We start from the raw sequence: 20988 nt of genomic DNA, 5'->3' as shown, positions 1-20988 counted from the left end.
ATATTATAAAAGGATACTATATCACAAAATTCCAAAAGGAAAATATAAATGTTGAAAACTTTTCATTAATAAGTATCTTGAAGGTAAAGATCTCCTTTTGATGTACTAGAAAGTTATTCATTTGAAAATAATGAAGTAAGGAAGACAGGGAGATGTTTAAAGTGGTTTTTCCCTGGAGATGATAAGCTGCCTCAGTGGTGGAAGCATCAGCAAGCAGCCTGGAGGCCACATGGGAGAAGGAAAGAACTGACTCCTAGAAGGTGTCTTCTAATATCTGTGCATGTACACACACAAAGAGCAATAATTTCTTTTAATTTTAAATAAAATATGTTTTCCTGTATCTTTGGATCACATGATTAGAAAGTGTTTGGTCCATAACGAGAAACGCACCCTTTCCAGAACTGGGCTGATCAGGATGGCTGGGCCCAACATGAACTGGTCATCTATATCCCATGTTGTTTTGTCTTCAGTGAACCTGAAAAATCCAATATGAAAAAACCTCATTCCTGTGCATATAGCCATCACAAAGCGTTACTTACAAACTGGCCAGACCCACTGTTTGGGGAAAGAGGTGTCACTCACTCATGAAGAAGCGGCCGTACGACAGTGCTACCCTCGGTATGAGCTTTGTGCATCAGGGTATACAGATACGGCAGCAGGGAGTATCTGATCCTCAAAACCTTTCGTGAGTACTCCGCAAAGGTGGAATTCCAGGCCACAGGATCTTGTCTCTAAAAGGGTGAGTGAGCATGCAACAACAGGTAAACTTTTCTTCACTGCATCTAAAGGATCTCAAAAGCAGATGGCTGGACACATCCTCCACCTGTGAGACTTGTGTCGCTTCTCTCATCACTTCTTGCCTACCCCTCTCCGCTCCCTCTGCCACCTATAAAACTAGTGTGGATGCTCTTCCTCTTTCTCACCAATTCTCAAGCCCCTTGCACAACCTAGCTTTGGCTTCGTGTATACGTACAGTCTTAGCAATAGACCCTTATGTTGTACTGATTTATCACACATGGTTTGAGTAAAACAACAACTCAATATTCTTTCAAGCAAGGGAAGGTGTTATATGGTAGTTCGATGTAGGAGCTAGAAAATAGCTTTTCTTGGCAGTAATGCCTCCAGGAAGAGAGGAAAATTGTACTACTAAGGGTTATTTACAACCTTGGAGTTCTGAACTTTCTGGATACTACAAAACATGCATGTCCTGATGGTCTTCATGACTTGTCAGGAAATAAGAATGACACACTTGTAATTTTGAAATAAACTGTGATTTGATATTTGTATAACACATCTGCAACAAAAACAATGGCTGCCTCACCCTAGTGCCAGCCGTGTTGTGGTTCCTGGAAAATGGATAAAATGCTCCCAGTTGCATCCAACGGATACACATCTCATATTCAGCATCTCCAAAGAACCCACAAATATCTGCTCCTGTCTGAGAAGAAGCAAAATCAGAGTATCAACTGGTTATTCTTTCAAGACAGACACACATACACTGAAATCTGGGTGAGGCATAACAGTTCCAATATAACTTACATAAGATATTCCAAAGAGGCTGAACTCCATCATGCCTGCAATGAGAGGTGCAGCAGGGTCAGGACAGACACTCATCCTCTGCCTCCTCCCCCTTCGCCAAGGACCCTACTCCCAGCCCTGTCTGCAGAAGCCCTGGGCACAGCCCACACACCAATGATGGATTTCCCCAGCTGGTCCCAGGCAGCTGTGTTGTCTCCCAGCCAGTGTCCTGCCCAGCGTCCAGAAGAGGGGAATGTGGAGCGGGTGATGACGATCCCTCTCTCTCCTGTCACCTCCTGCACAGCTCTGGTTGGAGAAATAAAGAGGTGGATTTGAAGATGACAGCCATGGAATTTCACTACAGAGTGTGGCTCTGTACATGAGGCAGTAGAGCAGTTACATAAGTGTCAGAGAACTTCTTTCAGGAAAGCATCCAGAAGTGATGATAGCAGTCAGAAATAAGCTAACAGCACGGTGCAAAAGATACACCTGTACCTAAAGTGAGAATCTCATTCCTTTTTTTAAATTTTTATTTTTATTAATTACAATTTATTTACTTTGTATAAGTAGCTCCTTCCCTTCTTCCTTCCCAATCCCATCCTCTCTCTCCCTTCTTCACCTATGCCCCTCCCCAAGTCCACTGATAGGGGAGGTCCTCCTCCCCTTCCTTCTGATCCTAGTCTGTTAGGTCTCATCAGGAGTGGCTGCATTGTCTTCCTCTGTGGCCTGGTAAGGCTGCTCCCCCTCAGGGGCAGGTGATCAAAGAGCAGACAAATCAGTTCATGTCAGAGACAGTCCCTGTTCCCATTACTATGGAACCCACTTGGACACTGAATTGCCATGGGCTACATCTGTGCAGGGGTTCTAGGTTATCTCCATGCATGGTACTTGGTTGGAATAAAAGGCCCAAATAACTGGTTATAAATGGAGGTCAGAGGTGGGGGTAGAGTGAATGGTAAAATATGTATTGATAGAACAAATCCTATACCCCAGGAACACATCAATCAATTCTATATCTGCCATTGCAAAATGCCCATGAGGGAGAGATTTGTATACATATTGCCTTTTATATCCACATATATGTATGTGGCTATATAAAGCAATTTGACGAAGATGTGAGTCAAAGTCAGCAAAGAGCAGTTCCAGTTCAAGTGCTGATGAAACGGTGAAAAGAAAGAAACACTTTTAAGTGCCTGCAGTACTCCAAGCATTGGTGGATTCATGCTGCCATATTATGGCAATGATAACCCAGGAGGTGCAGTGATGCTGGCTAGTTAGGAAGTGATATTACGTTACAACTGTGGTTTGCCAATCTAAAACCAAGGCCCAAGTTCTAAACCAGCACAACGAACAGAAAGGAAGGAAAGGAAAACAGTTCATAGAGAAACAAGCTTCCCCGAAAGACCATTTGAAGACTGAGCATCATGGAGGGGGAAGAAGGAGTTGGTGGGATCCGTGACAGATAGAGTCTCCCTAAGGAGAGAGTGGAAGCTGGCAAGAGGAAGGTTCAGTCAGAAACAAGGACTCCTGTCTTGTTGCTGCAGTCTGAGCACTGCAAGTGAGAGAACAAAAGATTAAAAAATCAGCAGCTGTTATTAATATTTAAGGCCTGAACTAGCTGGGTGGAGAAGTCCAGGAATGCCCTGAGGGGAAGAACCACCTTACTGCATTCTTTTCCCACCCACTAGAGATTCAGTTACTAGGAAACTGGCCCATCCCTCTAGGGAAGGATACCAGATCATTAATGGTCTGGGGACCTTCCTATAGCCAGTCAATTAAAAATGTAGCATTTTGACCAATAGTTGCTTGCCAGGCAGGAATGGCCCCTGCTTTGGGCATGCTGGGAGGGACCAGAATCTTTAAATCACCCAACTAACCTGAGCATGGGGCTCTTGGCTCTCACCACCTAGGCGGTGGGGGGTGTGGGCCCAAGCTGCAGTTTGTAATGATTTATAATAAAAAGAACCTCATGTCCTCATGTATTTACAGTGGAGTCTATTTATTCCTAGTCTTTTGGGGTTTGTGAACTGGGTAGAACATAAGCCCCCTCTTAGCCTCTTCTTTTCTAAGAACACTCAGCTGTCACTTTGTGCACTTTTCCTGGATTGTTTCAGTTGGTCACATTTCCTTCTGGTTGTTTGGCTCTTGCAAACAGAGGAAGGGCTCCTCAACAAGAGGGTTTACCTCTCTTTTTTCCTCACATAGCCTGAGGTAAAGTTACACTAGAGGATGTAAAACTCTTGTTTTCTTTTCTCAAAGGAAGAGATGGTTGTTTTAAGAACCAGCTTCAGCTTGGTCAGAGTGCAAGAAACATTAATAGCTAATCTTTCTTTTTTTTTTTTTTTTTTTTTTTGCAGTTTTTGTGGTTTTATTTTAAACACAAATAAAACACGGACACAAGCCATCTACTCATTCTCTTCACTGCGCAGCCTGGCGTTGGGATTGGTCACTCTGATGGCCAGCTGTGCTGCTCTTTCCACGATGGCTTTCCGGTTCTTAGAGGACACATTGTGAGCAATCTCAGCACAGTAAGACTTGTTGCACATCAGCAGCACTTCCAGCTCTTTGACATTGTGGACCAGAAACTTCCGGAAGCCGCTGGGCAGCATGTGCTTAGTTTTCTTGTTGCTCCCATAACCAATGTTGGGCATCAGGATCTGGTCCTTGAATCTTCTCCGAACCCTGTTGTAGATACCTCTGGGTTTCCGCCAGTTTCGCTTAATTTTTACATATCGGTCTGACTGGTGCTGATGAACTTCTTGGTCCTCTTTTTGACGATCTTGGGCTTCACCAGAGGCCGGAGGGCAGCCATGTTGCCTCAAAACAGATGGCAGCCACCTCGTAGGTAGCGCCGAGGAAGAAGCATAGCTAATCTTTCTAAAGAATGCTGTAAAGCTGGTGTTTATGGTGAAGAATTCAACTCCTCCAACTTGTAAGACTGTTATGAAAATGTTTAATTGTGTGCTCCCCCCACACACACCTAGTAAAACCTTTGTTTACACAAAGACCCCACTGTATTCTTGGAACTTAGGGACAGGGTAAAACACCTCTTCCCCTTTTCCTTCATTTCCTGTGGGCTATTCTTTTATAATTAGCCAATCATGAAAGACTATGAGTTTGGACCACAGCCAGTGAGAAAAGACACAGTCAACACCTGAGTTAAAATTGAAAAAAAAAAAAAAAAGTTCTTCTCACCTGTCAGTTCCAAAGGAAACTTCAATTCTTCAAATTCCAAAAGGCAGTCCAAATATCCAGAAACTACCTATCTGAGAATTTCTGGCAGGTAGATAAAAGCCAGAATTTCTCAGGAACTTGTGAAACTAATTTCTTTCTACAAAAAAAAATCATTGCCTTGCCTCTGGCAAGAGGGACATATGGCTCTCCTATTAAGAAATATCTGTGGTGCCTATCAGCATTTCAAGATCCATGCTAACCCCCAGGCTCCCTTAGTCCCCACTCACAGATACTTGTTATATATTTTGAAGTCACCACACCAGTCTCCTGGCCCTTCCCTCTACAACAGCTGCCCATCCTTCTTATAACACAGCTGTTCTCACTCCTCTCTCTGTTGGCTCACATTCTCATCTCTTGCTTTATACTCCATCTCTGTTATCTCCACTCTTCTCTCTCACCTTTCTAGCCCTGGTTATATCCAGTCTGCTTTTCTCTCTGCTCTGGATCTCTTACAGATATCCCTGGCTGTTCTCTCTCATATTTATAATAATATTAAAAAACAAAACAAAAAACTTTCTTTTAACCGTACTATGGAAAGGTCAGGTGGTCAGGTTATACACCACGCCAGTGTGCTCCCTCTCCTGAGCACATCCTTTAGATCAAAAGTAAAGTTGTGCTTTGACCAGACAATTCAGTTGGGGGTGGTGGCCTCTATCTTTGTGACCCCAAACGCATACCTGACAAGAGTAAATAGAGCGGAGTAAATGAAGTGACATTATGAAAGGGCAATTGAAAAAGAAAAAAGAAAAGAAAGAAAATGGAAAGTTAACGAGAATTTTGCTGGGAAGATCGTGGTATCACTTAGTGTGCATCTCACCCGTGGATAGCTCACGACAAAGCACCTTAGATTCCTGTGAGCTCCGGAAATAGTGACAGAGGCAGAGGAGACAGAGACAGCGAATAAAAGTAAGTGTAGGAAGAGAAAATACCAGTCTATCCTTTAAAAAAAAAAAAACTGAATACTGTGTTTTTGTTTGTTTGTTTGTTTGTTTTGTGACTCTGGGAAGTGGAGGCTTAACGTTATCAACGCTGTGCTTAGAGCACAGGAGCGTTTTCTGCACGAAAGAGGTTCTTAATCACATTTACTTACTTATTTGAGAATGTTTACAGAAAAGTTATCTTAGACCAAGGTCAGATGGGTGATAAAGGGCATCTGTTAACTTTTTCTTAGCAAAAACAAAAAACCAAAAACCAACAAACTATACAGACAGAACATTGAAAGCAACCATTTCAGAACTCAGAAGCCTGCAGTCAAGAATCATCTTTTCCAAGAGAAACTGTTAAATCTTGAAATCTTGTCCAGGCAGTGTGTGTGGCTTTTAACACTCTCCCTTAAGTCTACTCGGACTACTAGCCCATGCTCCGGTAAACCCCTCAGTAACCAAAAGCCACTAGGCGAGAATAAGACCACTACTACAATTTTGAGCTAAATTTGGAGCGAGCTTTAAGGAAATGCTGGCCAGGATAATGGACTCTGGCAGGTCCATTGCAGAAGCCCCCGGAAACACCCATGAGCTACGTTGGCCAGCTGACTCAAAAGGCAAACCCACAGACTTGTACTTCCGGCCTTCGACCAATCGGGACCAGCATACATCCTGACATGTTCCCTGCCTCCCTATCTTCCACCTAAGTGAGAGCAAGCACATCCAGTGCAGTTGAGTCAACCAAACTTGTTCAGGAAAGTGAGACCACGCGGCTTGCAGCTTATATGGACGACAGCCTCCAGCATCTCAGGGTCGTAGGCTTACAAGTTGGTTCTCATACAGCTTCAGGGTAAACTAAGAAACCTTAACTCCCTTCTAGTTTTGTTAGAAGCATTTTCCTCAAATCACGTTAAACAGTCTATTCCAACTTTAGTTCTCCAGACAATGTCTATTCTGATGGTGCCATGACCATGTGGTTTGACTCAGACCTTAGATCAATCAGGAGAGAAAAAGATTTACCACCTCTAAAGAATTAGTTTCCGGAACTTCAGCACAGTGCTGGCAACATCCTGGGTGCTAAGGCAGTGATTTCACTTGGGGGTAAAACATTTGGCTCGTATTTTTAAGGTAATTCCTGAAGGATTAGAACCATAGAAAACGTTGTAAACGGAATGCATATTCCTGAGCATCTTACTGTGGCTCCAGTACATTGCCAGAGAAGAACCATGAAAGAAGGCCCAGCAGCTGCTGCACTGGAGGGCAAACAAAAGCCAGAGATGAAAGGTAAGTCTGTCATTTAGTCTCCTAAATTTGCATTTTTTTTCACCTTGGCAAACGGTAAAGGATTTAGAAGCCAGGCATTCAACGTGACTGGAATAGGTTTAAGACAGTCAACTACCAGCCTTGAACTGACTTCTCTTAGAGTGTTTTCTTTTTTAAAAGCAGACAGTAGGAATTCTTTCTCCTTTTTAAATAATTTATTTAATTTTATTTCATTTGCATTAGTGTGAAGGTGTCAGATCCCTTGGAATAAGCATTGCAGACAGGTTGTGAGCTGCCATGGGGGTGCTGGGAATTGAACCCAGATGTTTTGGAAGAGCAGACAATGCTCTTAATCACTGAGCCACTCTTTCTCTGCCCCTTTGAGATGTAAATCTTTTAAAAATTGGATTGTGTGGGATTTAGAATCAAGGCTCATTGACATGCAATCTTTAGGGAAGGTAGTGGCCCCGTACCCTGAGGTTCTAAAGGTGTGTGGGAGCCAAGACTGCTACCTTGGTTCAAGTAGGGAAAACCAGCGCCCCTCTCAAAGACCAGAGGAAATACTTAACTTTTCCTTTAAGTAAGGCCAATTAGCAAAGACAGATGACCTACATTCTCCAACCCCACTCTCAGAAACTCTCCAGACTTCTGTGTCTTGTTCAAAGTAGCGTTTGGTTTCTCTTCTATTGCAGTACCTTTGAATGTGTTTTCTGTTTTCAATTATGTTTGATTAGTGAGTATTTATTGGAGAAATTGTCTGATCAGCAACTGGATTGAGTATATTAACCTGTAAGTGTCTAGATGTCTCCAAAGAAGAGGGATTATGATGGGACAGAAAAAAGAAAGGGAGAGAAAGAGAGAGAAGGGGAGAGGAGGAGAGGGGAGGAAAACTGATAGCTGCGGAATCCAGAAAGGTTGCTGATCAAATAAGAACAGAAATAACAGCAAACCCTATGGACAGTAGGAGAGCTATAATTTTTTATTGGGAATGTTCAATTTTCAACTATAACAACAAAAAAATCACTCAAAAATAAAAATTTTTAAATGTAATATACACAAGAATAGAAAGTACCCAATAGGAAACGTTGTTAAAGAGACTTGGGACAAGGGGTTTAAGCAATATATTATAAATATGGTCAAAGAACTAGATGAAAGCATGTCTTACTAAAGAAAAATGTAATCTGTCATATTACTAAATGGATAATGAGGCAGGATAGAAAAGGGGGAAATTACAGGGACAGTGAAAGGGAAAGGTGTCTCACTTGGATAAGAGTCAAGATTTCCAGCCCAGTTAACAAAATTTGCCCTGAGAGTGGCCTATATAGAGACAATATTCTTTTTATATAGTGGTATTTTAAATAAGAATATAAGATAACAGTGGGTCATGCTTAAGACCTAAGCACATATGACATCTGAGCAGAAATTCATTGCTTTCCCAAATGTGAACCTGAAATAACTAGGAATCTCACAAACAAGACTGTAAACTAAGCTGAGAACGTACCTTAATGCCCTGTGCCAGCCTTTATCTTTGCAGTAACAAAAGCATACTCACTCGTAGGTGGGTCTGGCCTGGGACCACCCATACAGGCTGTGCACATCATAGTGGCGCAGGCGGGAGCCATCGGGAAGGATCTGCTCGCTCTCCATGCACAGCGTCCTGCTGCTCAGGCCCCTGTCCCTGGCTTCCACATCTGAAGGGGAAATAATTATTTCCAAGACATCTTGATTTATATGTTGGCATGTCTACTGTAACAGGTCTAATTACTTGAGTTTTTAACATAAAAAAGCAATATCCTGTGATTTCATAACTGATTAGGGCTAAGAAGAACATGCATGCGGGCTGGAAAAAGTATCCTCAAACTTAGGACCGCTTCTTCCACTAGATGGTAATGTTCTCAAGGCAATAAATAAACCTTGTTCAAATTCTGTAACAATGTTTCTAACTCTTTCTGGCTTCTCAGCATTTGACTGACAAATATTAACTTAAGGGAGGATGGATGGATAGCTGGAAAGATGGACAGATGGATGGACAGGTGGATCAAGATGTGACTGATAATCTAGACATTAAGAACCCTGGATTCTGATTGCAGAGAGAGTGTTTTTAGGAACTTTATTCCTTGGGCTTCTTTGTGGTGAGAAGACCCACTATTCCAGGAGGTCTTTGACTACAGCCTCTTACTCCATTTTCTGATACATTTAGCATCAAGGATATCTTTCATGAAGTATCTGAACAAGGGTAGAATGTAGAAACTAGTTTCATTCTCTAATCAGAAAAACCTGTATGCTGGGGTGGGGTATATGTGCATATACAGGGATGTATTTACAACTTTGGCAATAAATTCATAGTCACCGATACAATCAAGTGAATTGCATAATTTCTTTTATAACATATCATGTTATTATTTCTGTACTTAATTACTAACATACTAATTTGCATATATCCAAAGTTATTCTATTTGTTGATTTTACAGCATGTTGAGACTATGCTTGCCCCTCTCCTTGAAAAATTTTGGCTTCATGTGAGAATAAAAGGAAAGAGAATCTTGAGCAAGAAAGGTATCATACATGGCATGTAGGGTGGTTTATTGAGAATTTCATTGTGGCAGCCCCCAACAGCTCCATCCACGAAGTTTGAAGGTTCATTCATACCCTGAAGTAAGCAAGAAAAAAAAAATCTGTCACATCAAGGGCAGCATGTTCTGTCTACATAGAACACTAACCTCAGACAAATGACTACACAACCTAGTCTTCTCTTTCCTCTTTAACCTTGACATGGATCAAATGGAATCTAAAAACCCACATCAGCTTAGTGGAGTGGAGAAGAATACTTTCCAGTTTACAGTTTTGAACTTATGAAGGTCGAGACGTTGAGATAACATTGGATCCTGAACCCAATGAAATGTCTTAATCTATTCCCTACCAAACAAACCTGTTTTTATTTTTTTCTGTTCATGGATTATTTACTTTGTATCATAGCCAGTGGCCATTATAATCTTCCTGTACTTTTTCTTATGTCTCTGTCTTGGCTGTGGTTATGTTATTGGCGTAGGCTGGATAATACTCTGTGTTGTAATACTCAGAAGCAAGGCTGGAAATGAAACCTTATGCTGGGAAATGTATATCCCAACTGTAAGAAGTGAAGACCTGGAGGGAATGTTCATTGTCTGCCAGGAGAGTAAAAAATAAAACTGGTCTATCTTAAATAAGTTAGATTTAAACAATAATACAGGCAACAGCAAGCATTTTGGACTAACTATGCATTGTTTTGCGTTAACCCCCAAAACAATTTTCTTTCCATTAGAGCAGTTTACATTGTAATTCATAACACTAGCAAAATTACAGTTCTGAAGTAACTATGAAAATAATTTTATGGTTGAGGGTCACCACAACATGAGAAACTATACTAACGGGTTGCAGGATTAGGAAGGTTGAGAACAACTATATTAGAGCAAACATCTCATAGAATTCAGAATCTCTTCTTCAGAGTTGCCTACGTTTCTTCACTGTCTGACTTATCTGTTTGGATTAATTTGTATTCTTCCACAGATCTACAATATGCTTGTCTGTCCTGAAGGTTCAATAGCCAGTGAGGTTACATAGCAGTCACGGGACTCAAATTTGTCTCTGTGTGAACTGTGAGCTTCGACTCTGGCCCAGGGTCCAGCAGCTCTTAGGGCTTCAGGGGGGCTAGATGTGAGGGGGGAAAGCATGACAGGAATGAATGTGCTTCCCACCCCTAGAAATATGCAAATGGATGAGCTCTTAGAAACATCCAAAGATCATGCTCTGAAAAATTCAGTGTAACACATATAAGAATATGCTTGTTAAGACAGTCCTTGAGAGTAAATTGTACTAGTCTAATGGTGAATGTCTTCTGGTTTCCAAGTTTATGCCCTGTTTGTTCCCATGTCTGCCTGGTTTTGCAGGATGCACTTGCAGGCTTCACAGCTGGATTGGATTTGACAGCTGGGAAGCAAAATTAAGAGACTGACCAGTTGGAAATAAGAGATGCCAGGATGTTCCTCCCTGTTGCCTGTATATTGGCATTCCTGTTGCCCATGTATTAGCATCTTGAGCAGCAGACACACCTCCTTATTGGATTCCTCTAAGACATGTCCCACAATAATCTCTGCTATTCTGGTCCTTGAAACTAAATTATCTTCCTTTCAGTTATCCAGTCCTAGTTGCATATTCTGCTAGCTTATAAACTGTCTCCCTGAGTTCTGACTGCTCGTGAGTTCAAAGAATTAAAGGTGCACTTACAATCCACAGCCCATCAAACTTCAAGCTCTTCTTTGGCTCTTGAGGATTTGAATAGAGCTCTTTTATCTCTTCCTTCCACCATGTAGCTGTGCTGGTACGCAGGAAATCAGGAAAAGCAACGTAGGCTCTGTATAGCTGGAAGAGCAACACATGCTTTCATGGGAAGGTTTCCCCTATACAGGAAGGGGATTACTGAAGACATAAGGGAAAATGGGTAAGCATTTAGGCCTGTCCAAGCCTTGATCTAACCTTAGTTTTTCTGCCACTGTTGCTGCAGACTTTATAATTGTCACAAAGGTGGAAGGAGACAGAAAAACCTCAAAACCCCTTTCACCCATAGGACTTGTTTTATGACTCAGCATTAAACATGAACAATAGAAAACAAATAGTATCTAAATAAAATGCATGAAATTCTTGTAGGTTGGCCAATCTATGGAGCACCTGTCTGTCATCCCATGGAAAATGAGCTGCATGGTGACCAAGTGTGTAGGCTTGATGGGGCAGAAAGCATGACACCAAGGACTTTGCTCCTTCCAGCCTGCTGGTGCTGCCTTTGGCCCTGGAGGAATTCATCAAAAAACCATCTGCATGTGCTAGTTTCCTGCTTGGGAAAATATTCTAGACTTTGGTTCATTGTGTTTAGACAAAAACATATTTGAATCGCAAACTATTGAATGATTACATAAGGGATTTCATGGTAGTTTTCTTTCTATATCCTTCCATTTTGGTTGCCTGTCACATTTCTCATTTGAGCATTTCTTTCTGCTAAAACCGACCACCAAGCAAGAAGACCTAAGTTAGAGCTACGTAGCCAGAAAGGGTAAGCTGCTTGTCTACTAAGAGACAACACAAGCATTCAGATGATTAGGGTAATATTTGAAAAAAATCTCCGTTCAACTTTACCTTAACTTGAGTCTCATGGTCAAGAGTTTCATCCACATTTACATTGGGCAACTCTGGCCAAACCTAGGCAAATAAAAAAAAAAAAATGAAAACGTTGAAAGTCACTGCACATAGACCATGAGATGTTTCACATGTAAAGCTCTAATGGGAGGCAACTCTGCAAATGTCTCACTCTTTGTCATAGATTAAACTGTAAATGCCGAAGGTATGGAATTCACCCAGATGACAATGCCCTGGGTTTCCTGAATTAGTCCATCACATTTTCATATTTTAAATTTTGAACTCAAGAAACTAAGTTGTTTTTTTTTTAATTTTATTTTTTTATAATATTAGTTACAGTTTGTTAACTTTGTATCCCTGCTGTATCCCGCTCTCTCATTCCCTCCCAATCTCACCCTCCCTCCTTCATCTCCTCCCTGCCCTTTTCCAAGTTGGTTTTAAGAGTATCTTCTGCACATATTTCAAAAAATTACTTGGTTTTGATCTATATTTTATTTTCACCTATAAAAACTTTTCTTTACAAGTAAATGTGAAATATAATGCTGAAGAAATGACTGATTGATGGTCCATCTTGCTTGCTGACCAAGGACGGGTCCCTCCTAAATTTGTACCATATCACATACCCCTCCACACAAGCTTTTCAACCCTTCCAGCTTGTTATCGATATTTTCAAGCAGTATTAATACTTGTTGAGTAGTATATGTAGCATTAAAAATCTATAGTATTAATCAGTCTTATTTGTAATTAGCAGTACATTAACTACATACATTGATAAATCACCAAAGAACACTTACTGAGCACTTACTACATGCCTAGAACTCTTCCAGGATTTCAACAGGAAATAATGCTTTCTTCCTTAGCATTTTACAGAATTCTTACATAATTAGTATGCAATCTTTCCGGAGGGCAATGACACAGAAACACATTCTATAGCAGTTATTGAGGGCTTTACAAGAGGTCAGCTGTGACTACCCATATCTTGAAGCGCACGTTCCAATGAGTTAGGCGAGAAGGCAGTATTCAAAATGATAAGAGCACATGCCCAGGCCAAAGCCAGGAATGCAGTAGACTTAAGAAGGGAGTTAGCATTTAAGAACTACTACCATCTGGGGTCCTGGAGTTTGCCTAAGTTACCATTGATATCATACATACGAGATGAGGAATTGAGATCACAGAAAGGGATCCAAAGCAACAAGCTAAAGAGTTAGTGATTTTTTAAAAAATCCTAATTAATTATCATTGGTCAAAGGTGAATGTTTGTTTTAAATTTATATGGTAGAGACACAGCAGTCAGCGCCCTAACAGATTATTCATGTTTGTTTTAAAAACATTCATATCAAATATGGACAGTGTGGATATCAGAATCTTTATAAGCAATGACAGTATTCCATGTTTTAGAGAACTTGGCCTGTAACTTTGGGGCTAATATCTACTGTGCTAGGTAGCATCAGAAAAATTCCTTCTTGTTTTGTAATGTATTCATTGTTCAGCATATATTTATAGAATTTATAAAAACTTAGAGTGAGGTAGAGATTATAGGTATATTTCTCGGGTCTTACCTTGCCCCAAACAATGTCACTGGAGTTAGGCCATTTGATGAACACATTTTTTTCCTGTCCTCGAGTGAATGTAAGATAGTGTGTCTCATTTCCAGAAATGGCTGGGTCCTGTAGTGAGAGTTTTAAAATCACAAATATGAATGAAATATCTCTAAGAAAATTCTACACCAAAAACTGACGGTAAAAAAATAATTAGTGACCCAAGAATAATAAGTAATATATAAAAAATAATAATTAGGTACCTTTACTGAGTATTCTACTAAAATCAACATTACTACAGGTACCCAAAGGAAGATGAATACTTCTTTTTTAAAAAGATGTATTTATTATTTATACAGCATTCTGCCTGCACACCAGATCTCACTATAGATGGTTATGAGCCATCATATGGTTGCTGGGATTTGAACTCAGGACCTCTGGAAGAACAGCCATCTCTCCAGCCCAGATGAATTCTTGTTAAGAACAATCTCTTTCAAGGAGAATATAAATCTATGTCAATAAATTGAACTTTCTATTCTATGGAAAGTACCTACCCAGAGCTATAACTAATGGAATGGAGGAGAAGATTTGCAGAAACTGAGATACAACATGACATGAGTGATTTTTTTTTTCCAATCACAGATAAATCCATGTCAAAAGGAAGAGGTAGGGGAGAAACAAGAATTAAAAGAATATGTTGATACTTAGCTATAAGTTTTATGAATATATTTATCTAGGGGTAAGCTAGATTAGTTAGGACATTGCCTTTAAGAGGACAGGCCATGTACTACATTTCCATTGTCTAATAGCAAGACACATTAGAAAAGGAAAAAAACTCTCTTTCATGTCCCATAAAGTGGACATTCCCACCTATGGCCTCTCATGGTGACCCAGCTCATCATTATATTATGGTGGTTAATAATTGTCATGCAAAGCAAGACTGTCTAAAATTACATTATTAATACTTATTTCTTGATTGTCTCACTCTGCTAGAACAAAAGCTTCCTTAAGAAAAAACACTGTCTTACCTACCAATCTACCCTTTCCCTACAACTCTACAGTAATCAACTTCAAACATCAATGTTCAACAGATATATGAATCAACAAATGAACAAAAGCCATACTCTAATTTAGGGAGCAAAACGATTCATTTGAAGTTAATTAAGTAAGCTGGCATTTTGGTTCTGTTTGTGAGTTTAATGAAACATCAATAAAGTCCCAGAGATTCAGTATTTGTGTGGTTGATACCAAAATAGATTTTGGGGGGGAGAGTCAAGGTTTTTGAGATTTTGTTTTAATTATAGCTTTTCTCCCTTCCCTTTTCTCACTCCAGACTCTTCCAGGGGATACATCTACAGAACACTCATACACCCAAAGCTCAGGGAACATTGCAGAAGAGTGAGTAAAAAAATACTATAAGAACTAGAGGACTTAGACCTTCACTGTTAACTCATGTCTCCCTGTAACATCAGAAACTATGCCTATAAAATCTCAACAATATGACTTGAACTGAACAAGGACACTAACAAACATGCCAAACTGAACAGGGAAAAGCCCAAGATGTTTTTGTTGTGGTTGTTTTTTGTTTGTTTGTTTTTTACATCCCCTTCTTTTGTGAGAAGAGATGAGACTGAGACACAGCTGCACCTTTGAGACAGGCCAGAAGTCATGTGGCATTCTATTTGATACATTCAGTGTTTCTTTCCACAGTTCTCACTTCAGCAAGAGAAAAATATCAGTAATAAAGCATTCCAGCTATAAAAAAATAAAACATCATTTCACCTCTTTAAGGTTAATTTTCACTTTCCTTTCCTTCTTTATTTGCTTAAAAAATTTTTTTAAAATATATTTAAGGGTTCACAGAATGTACCAGAAGGTTTCTTGTAGCCATTATCCACTTTCTCCCAGTGGTACTATTTTGGAACCATAAAGACGGGAACCAAACTATGTGATAGTACCTACCAGCCTGAGAATGAATCTCGTGCCATTTGTCTTCATTTGATTAATCAGGACACCGAGGTTTTGAAAGCTGGGGCTGAGGGTGAAGTCCAGCTTCCGGTCCATGTAATCAATGTCTACATGCTGGACATCCTACAGGAAGCAACAGCAAGATGCTCAGGGTCCTGCAACAGATGCTCTGTAGACTCTATCGCTGCACCCTGAGCCAGCCTGGGCTCCTTCTAAAAGCCATCTCCTAACATTCTCCTCTGCACAGACTTTTCAATTCCACATGCTGAAGTTGCTCTCCGATTCCTGCCCATAGGAATGAGCTCACAGTTCGAGTGTCTACCTTCTTCATCAGCTTCTTTAACTACTGTTTCCTTTCTCCTTTTCCTTCCTCATTTCCTCTCCTCCCAGGCCTTCAAATCTCACATCTGGTGAGCTGATTTAAATGTTCAAGGGTAGAAAGTAAAACTCCTCTAAAAAGAGATTGTAGATGGGGTTGTCTTTTTGTTTGTTTCTACAGTAAATTGTGCTGAGTTTAGACAACACAGGGGTGTGCTATTTTATAGCTGCCTCCACACAGCCCCAAAGGAGGTTTCTTCACTTGAAACTCACTAACACTGGAGTATTAAACAATGGGTAAAGTATTTAATATTCAGATGAAAAAAGAAAGCAAGCTACTTTGTTTTTACTCCTAAAGTGATAATCATCTACATTTATTTTTTATCAATCTACTAGGATCTATTAATTTCACTAATTAATATTTTAAATTTTAAACAAATTACAGCTCTAGGTGAAATGCATTCAGAGAAGCTCAGACTTGTAGAAAAGCCATAACTAAGACAAGAATGAACTGGTTTACTAATAGCATTGATGGTGTGAGTAAGTTAGATGTATGGCTTTTCATTCACCTTGCAATTATCTTGTATTTTTTCATCTCTGTATAGCAATTGTATCATAAAATGTGTATAAAAAGAGAAAAGTGCAGCTTGTGCGTATGTGTTCAATTAAATGAAAATGAGATCATCTTATTTTCATTTCATAATCCTAATTTTCCTCCAAAATCTTAGCAGATGATCTAAAAGCCAAGAAAGGGTTCTAGAAAACTGGTAATTAAGCACTCCACATGTGTATTTTTGTTTGTTGATAGCATGTAACTGTATTTCTCAGGACTGACTCCAGAAGTCAATCCTGAGATTGCATATCAATATTATAGGATATGCGTGTATGTGTTTCGAAGACAGCAAAGTCTAGCTCTGCAACTTCTTCCTTTCATTCTTTCATCACTTTGAAATGCCCATTTCTGAGTTAATAGAGTCATGGCCTGAATAATCCATAGCTACTGCAAAATATTTTCAATGGCAGACAGTGAGTGCCAGTATCCTGCAACCATCCCAATGTCTGCAAAAGAATACATAAGTAACTCTTAGTTATAAACCTTGCAAATCAAGACATAGCATGAAAAAGGCAGCATGCAATATGTTTAAAATGTAAAGCATTCTACAAAAGACTATCTCCACAGCTACTTTTCTTATACTAAAGTAACCACAGCTTTAGTTTATATGAACTTGTTTTCATTACACAATTAAGCTAAAAACCAGAAGCAGAGAGGGGAGAGGTTCATACATAGGGAATCTGGGCTGCCACCATTGCAGCATACAAATTGGCAATTTCAGCATCATTCTGGTATCCATAGCGGCTTAGCTGGAAACCTAAGGCCCAATATGGAGTCATGGCTGGCCGACCAATCAACTGGAATAAAAATAAAATGCTAATTACTACAATGCCATTCTTACATGTTACGTACCTTTACTTACTCACCATGGCACACCCCACAATTATTTTATAAAGTTTATATTTGTTTAAAATTTAGAATATTAATGAAATTAATAGATCCTACTAGATTGATAAACTTGATCAATTCTACTGAGTTCTACGAGCTCTCACTCAATATAAATAAGGAAGTCAAACATAAAACAACCAGGGAGGTAAAAACAAACACTGTAGGTGGTTTCCTTGCATTGCTTGGCCATTACTCCCGAAACCTGAGACCTCTGTAGTGTTCTTTCTTAGAGATTCTTCAACAGACTACTGAGCGAGTGATCAGGGGACATGGGTTAGTAGTGTGATGTCAGTACCTCCTAACACCAAAGTCTGGTGTGTCACCTTAAGTAAACATATGAATGAGCTCTACAACAACACTGTCAAATAGAAAATAAAAGCCTCTTCCAACATTTGTTTTAGATTGCAAGAAGAATAACAATTTTCTCATGGGAGTACCCATGACAATAGACAATAGAGTACAATAGACAAAAAAGTCTTATCTCAGTGTTGAGAACATGATATCAATATGTAACAAATACGTGACTGCTTATCAGTGAATAGGCAGGCTTCCAACCTGGGTATATTGCTGAGTTACAAGTTCAGGAGTTGGTCCCAGAACCAGGTAGAAGTCCAGAATCCCTCCTACCATGCGGTATGTCAGGGCAGGGGTGGGCTGAAGTGACACATCTGGTAAAGAGTAGAAAAAACTAGATTGGTAAGGAACTATAAATCACCCAGATAGAGAACCCCATTTTTACCCACACTTCTTTCTATCCACCTCCTCTCAATAGGTTTCTCTTAGGTAATGGGATTATGATGGATTCCATGTGCCTAAAATATAACATACGATATCAAACAACTTATGTCACTCTGGAAAAAGAAGCTAAAGTCCATGGGTAGCCAAAATTTTACATTTACTGTGTGGTCTGGAGTATTTAATAAATCTTTAATTAATCAATGAACAAATGAAAATAAATGTATTTTCCTTGCCCTTGATTATCCTTATTTCTAGTAACATCCTCTCCTTCAATAGGGTGGTCACACTTGTCCGATGGTGGCATATGAGTGTGCATCTCTGTCTTACCCATGGCATTGCTGTTCAACAGGAGCACCCCATGGGCATTGCTATCATCTTCCAGTGCCATATAATAAGGGTGAACACCATAGGAATTCTTCTTGTACTGTAAGGAAGAACTATAGGGTAATTACAAATAGCAATCCCCCCAAATTTGTATCCATATCACAAAACAAATAGTCATGTTCTTCAAAAAGCCTTGTTTGACCTTGTCTTCTGCCCCAGGCAAAAATGTGTACCCTCCATATTCTGTGCCCCTTTTCCTATTACACAAATTTATATTATATTATATATTATATTATATTAGTAATATAATATTACTGTTTATATTATGCTATCATTGTTTTAATATCCCCTAGTATCTCATTACATTTTTAGCTGAGCACTTAATGTAACATTTTGGAAAATAAGTAAAACTGGTATTCCACAGAAGTAGAAAAATTAAATGTTTTGCAAGCAAAAGAATATGACACCATGTGCCCTCTTGCATTTGAGAGCATAATTTATCAGTATAAGGAGAAACTAACAAATATAAAATCATTTAAAAATTTGAATAAAAATTTAAGTAAGTTTAGATGAAGAGAACATGATTTTATTCATGTCATTACCGATGGTGGCTCATCACGAGCAAACATTCCCCACGTGTTCCAACTCATGTTTCTTCTGAAAGATGTGTGCTCTGTTTCCCCGAAGCCATAGATGTATTGAGAGGGAAGGTGAGTTGAAATGGAAAGGAACATCTCACTGAAGGTAAAGCCAGGGAGTTGAGAATCCCAACTGCAACACAAAAGCACACTTCCATGTTGCGTGAGAGATCACAGGCCAGAGAAAACACAATACACATCTGGGTACCTAATTCACTTCCAGGTCTCTCCAATTATTGAACATCTGGATCCAGGCTGAAATGCTGTGAAATGACCCAGGTCATAACCCATGGCTGTACTTAAGTTCCAAGTTTGCATGCTTGCATTTATATCCTGTGGTTTTGCAAAACTGAGAGTCCTTTGTCGTCCCCCCCCCCATTCCCCCTGGGTCATGGGCTCATTAAGAAGAAAGAACATGTCTCATTCATAATTTTATTCCCAGTTCTTAGAGCCTGGTACCTCAGCTTGTGGGAACCTGTGAACAAGGTCTACCAAGCTACTGTGCAATAGAAAAAAATGAAACTCTTAGAACAACTGTTTTAGATTGCAAGACATTTCCTGAAGATAGAAACGGAGAAAATTGGATATGCAAGCCAGATACAATGGCTCATGCTTGTAATGCCAGCACTCAGGGAGGCAGAGACAAGATGGGACTTTGTAAGTTCCAGGTTAGGTTGGTCTACAAATTGAGTTTAGGACAGCCAGGGCTACACAGAGATAATCTGTCTCAAAGAAGAAGAGGAAGAAGAAGAAAAATGTTATGCAGTTAAATCAACAAAAGCCAAACATAGGGAAAAAATTTGAAGCTGACAATATCTAATGAGACAGGGAACTTCCTCTCAGGCAAAATTCAGACCTTCAACATTAAGACAAGACCTGAGAGATTGCATGATTGATGATTTTACAATTTTTGCTTACTTAATAACATGGAAAGGCTTTGTCAGGGATAAGAAAAGGAGTAAAGACTCTTAAGAAGCCATTCCTCTCTCCCTATGAACCTCTGTCCCTCTCTCTTGCCTACTCAGTTATTATTTCTTAATGATGATGCTTAATTGAAAACAGACTCATGACTTATGAAATCTTTTGTGTTTACTAAATAGAGTTTTCTGTTCTCATTAACAATTACATTTTTTTGGAAATCAAATAGCATATTTTGTTAAATCTTTCATTAATTTTTTTCTGAGTTAATGACTGATAAAAGAATAAGTTACTTAGAGAATCAGGAGAAACTGATATTCACTTTAACAAACATGCTCATAATTATATGTTGTTTCAGAGGTTAGTGGATCATTTACAGTAATTAGAATCATTGTAATTAGATCTACAGTCGCTTTAATTAGGAACAAATAAACAGAGCTTACATCACAGTACTGGAGCTTTTACGTCTAATTTGCAGTCCAAATGGGTTGGTCTTAACCATGACATTATACAGGCAGTTCTCAGAGGAACCAAGTGGTGAAGGAGGGATGTTCAGAGGTATTGGGACCTCATACCTTTCGTTAATGGAACTGTAAATCTGGGAAGGAGAACAGGAAGTTTTAACAGGATCTTCTGGTGATGCTGACACAGATTGAGACCTCCCACTACAGAAGCTAGTAACACTGTTGGAAGTGAATTAGAGTCTCTTCTATGTGTTTCCCACAAAGCAGACTCAACGGTTCTTGGGGAGATGGAATGGGGTTTTAATGACATGTGTGATGTAGAATACTGATCATAATAGGGGGTTCAAAACTGTGGGAGATCTAAGTTCACATCCTGATGAGCTGTCTACCCGTTTCTGAAAGCTTCTACTTCTGCATCTGTTAAGATAAGGATTTGCATTAACAGTGTGTTGTCTGTTTGCTTTGGCTGGTGTGGAA

General features: G+C 39.6%; 1 protein-coding gene and 1 pseudogene across 1 annotated transcript in view; both read right to left on the bottom strand.

Annotated features, from left to right (window-relative positions):
- Mgam2 (maltase-glucoamylase 2 (putative)) overlaps positions 1-20988 on the bottom strand; it is an 83739-nt gene that overhangs the window by 9016 nt on the left and 53735 nt on the right. Inside the window, 16 exon segments of the mRNA XM_055602130.1 lie at positions 391-475; positions 583-731; positions 1322-1438; positions 1540-1574; positions 1691-1824; positions 8491-8629; positions 9504-9588; positions 11202-11336; positions 12105-12167; positions 13664-13771; positions 15605-15733; positions 17213-17338; positions 17985-18097; positions 18495-18591; positions 19094-19262; positions 20491-20645. Of these exon segments, the coding sequence (XP_055458105.1) occupies positions 391-475; positions 583-731; positions 1322-1438; positions 1540-1574; positions 1691-1824; positions 8491-8629; positions 9504-9588; positions 11202-11336; positions 12105-12167; positions 13664-13771; positions 15605-15733; positions 17213-17338; positions 17985-18097; positions 18495-18591; positions 19094-19262; positions 20491-20645 (1839 nt within the window).
- On the bottom strand, positions 3864-4375 carry LOC129672602 (60S ribosomal protein L32-like; annotated as a pseudogene).

This window comes from Psammomys obesus, unplaced genomic scaffold (assembly GCF_907164565.1).
Source record: "Psammomys obesus unplaced genomic scaffold, mPsaObe1.curated_primary_1811, whole genome shotgun sequence".
NCBI lineage: Eukaryota > Metazoa > Chordata > Mammalia > Rodentia > Muridae > Psammomys > Psammomys obesus.
This window is presented reverse-complemented; position numbering and strand designations above follow the sequence as displayed.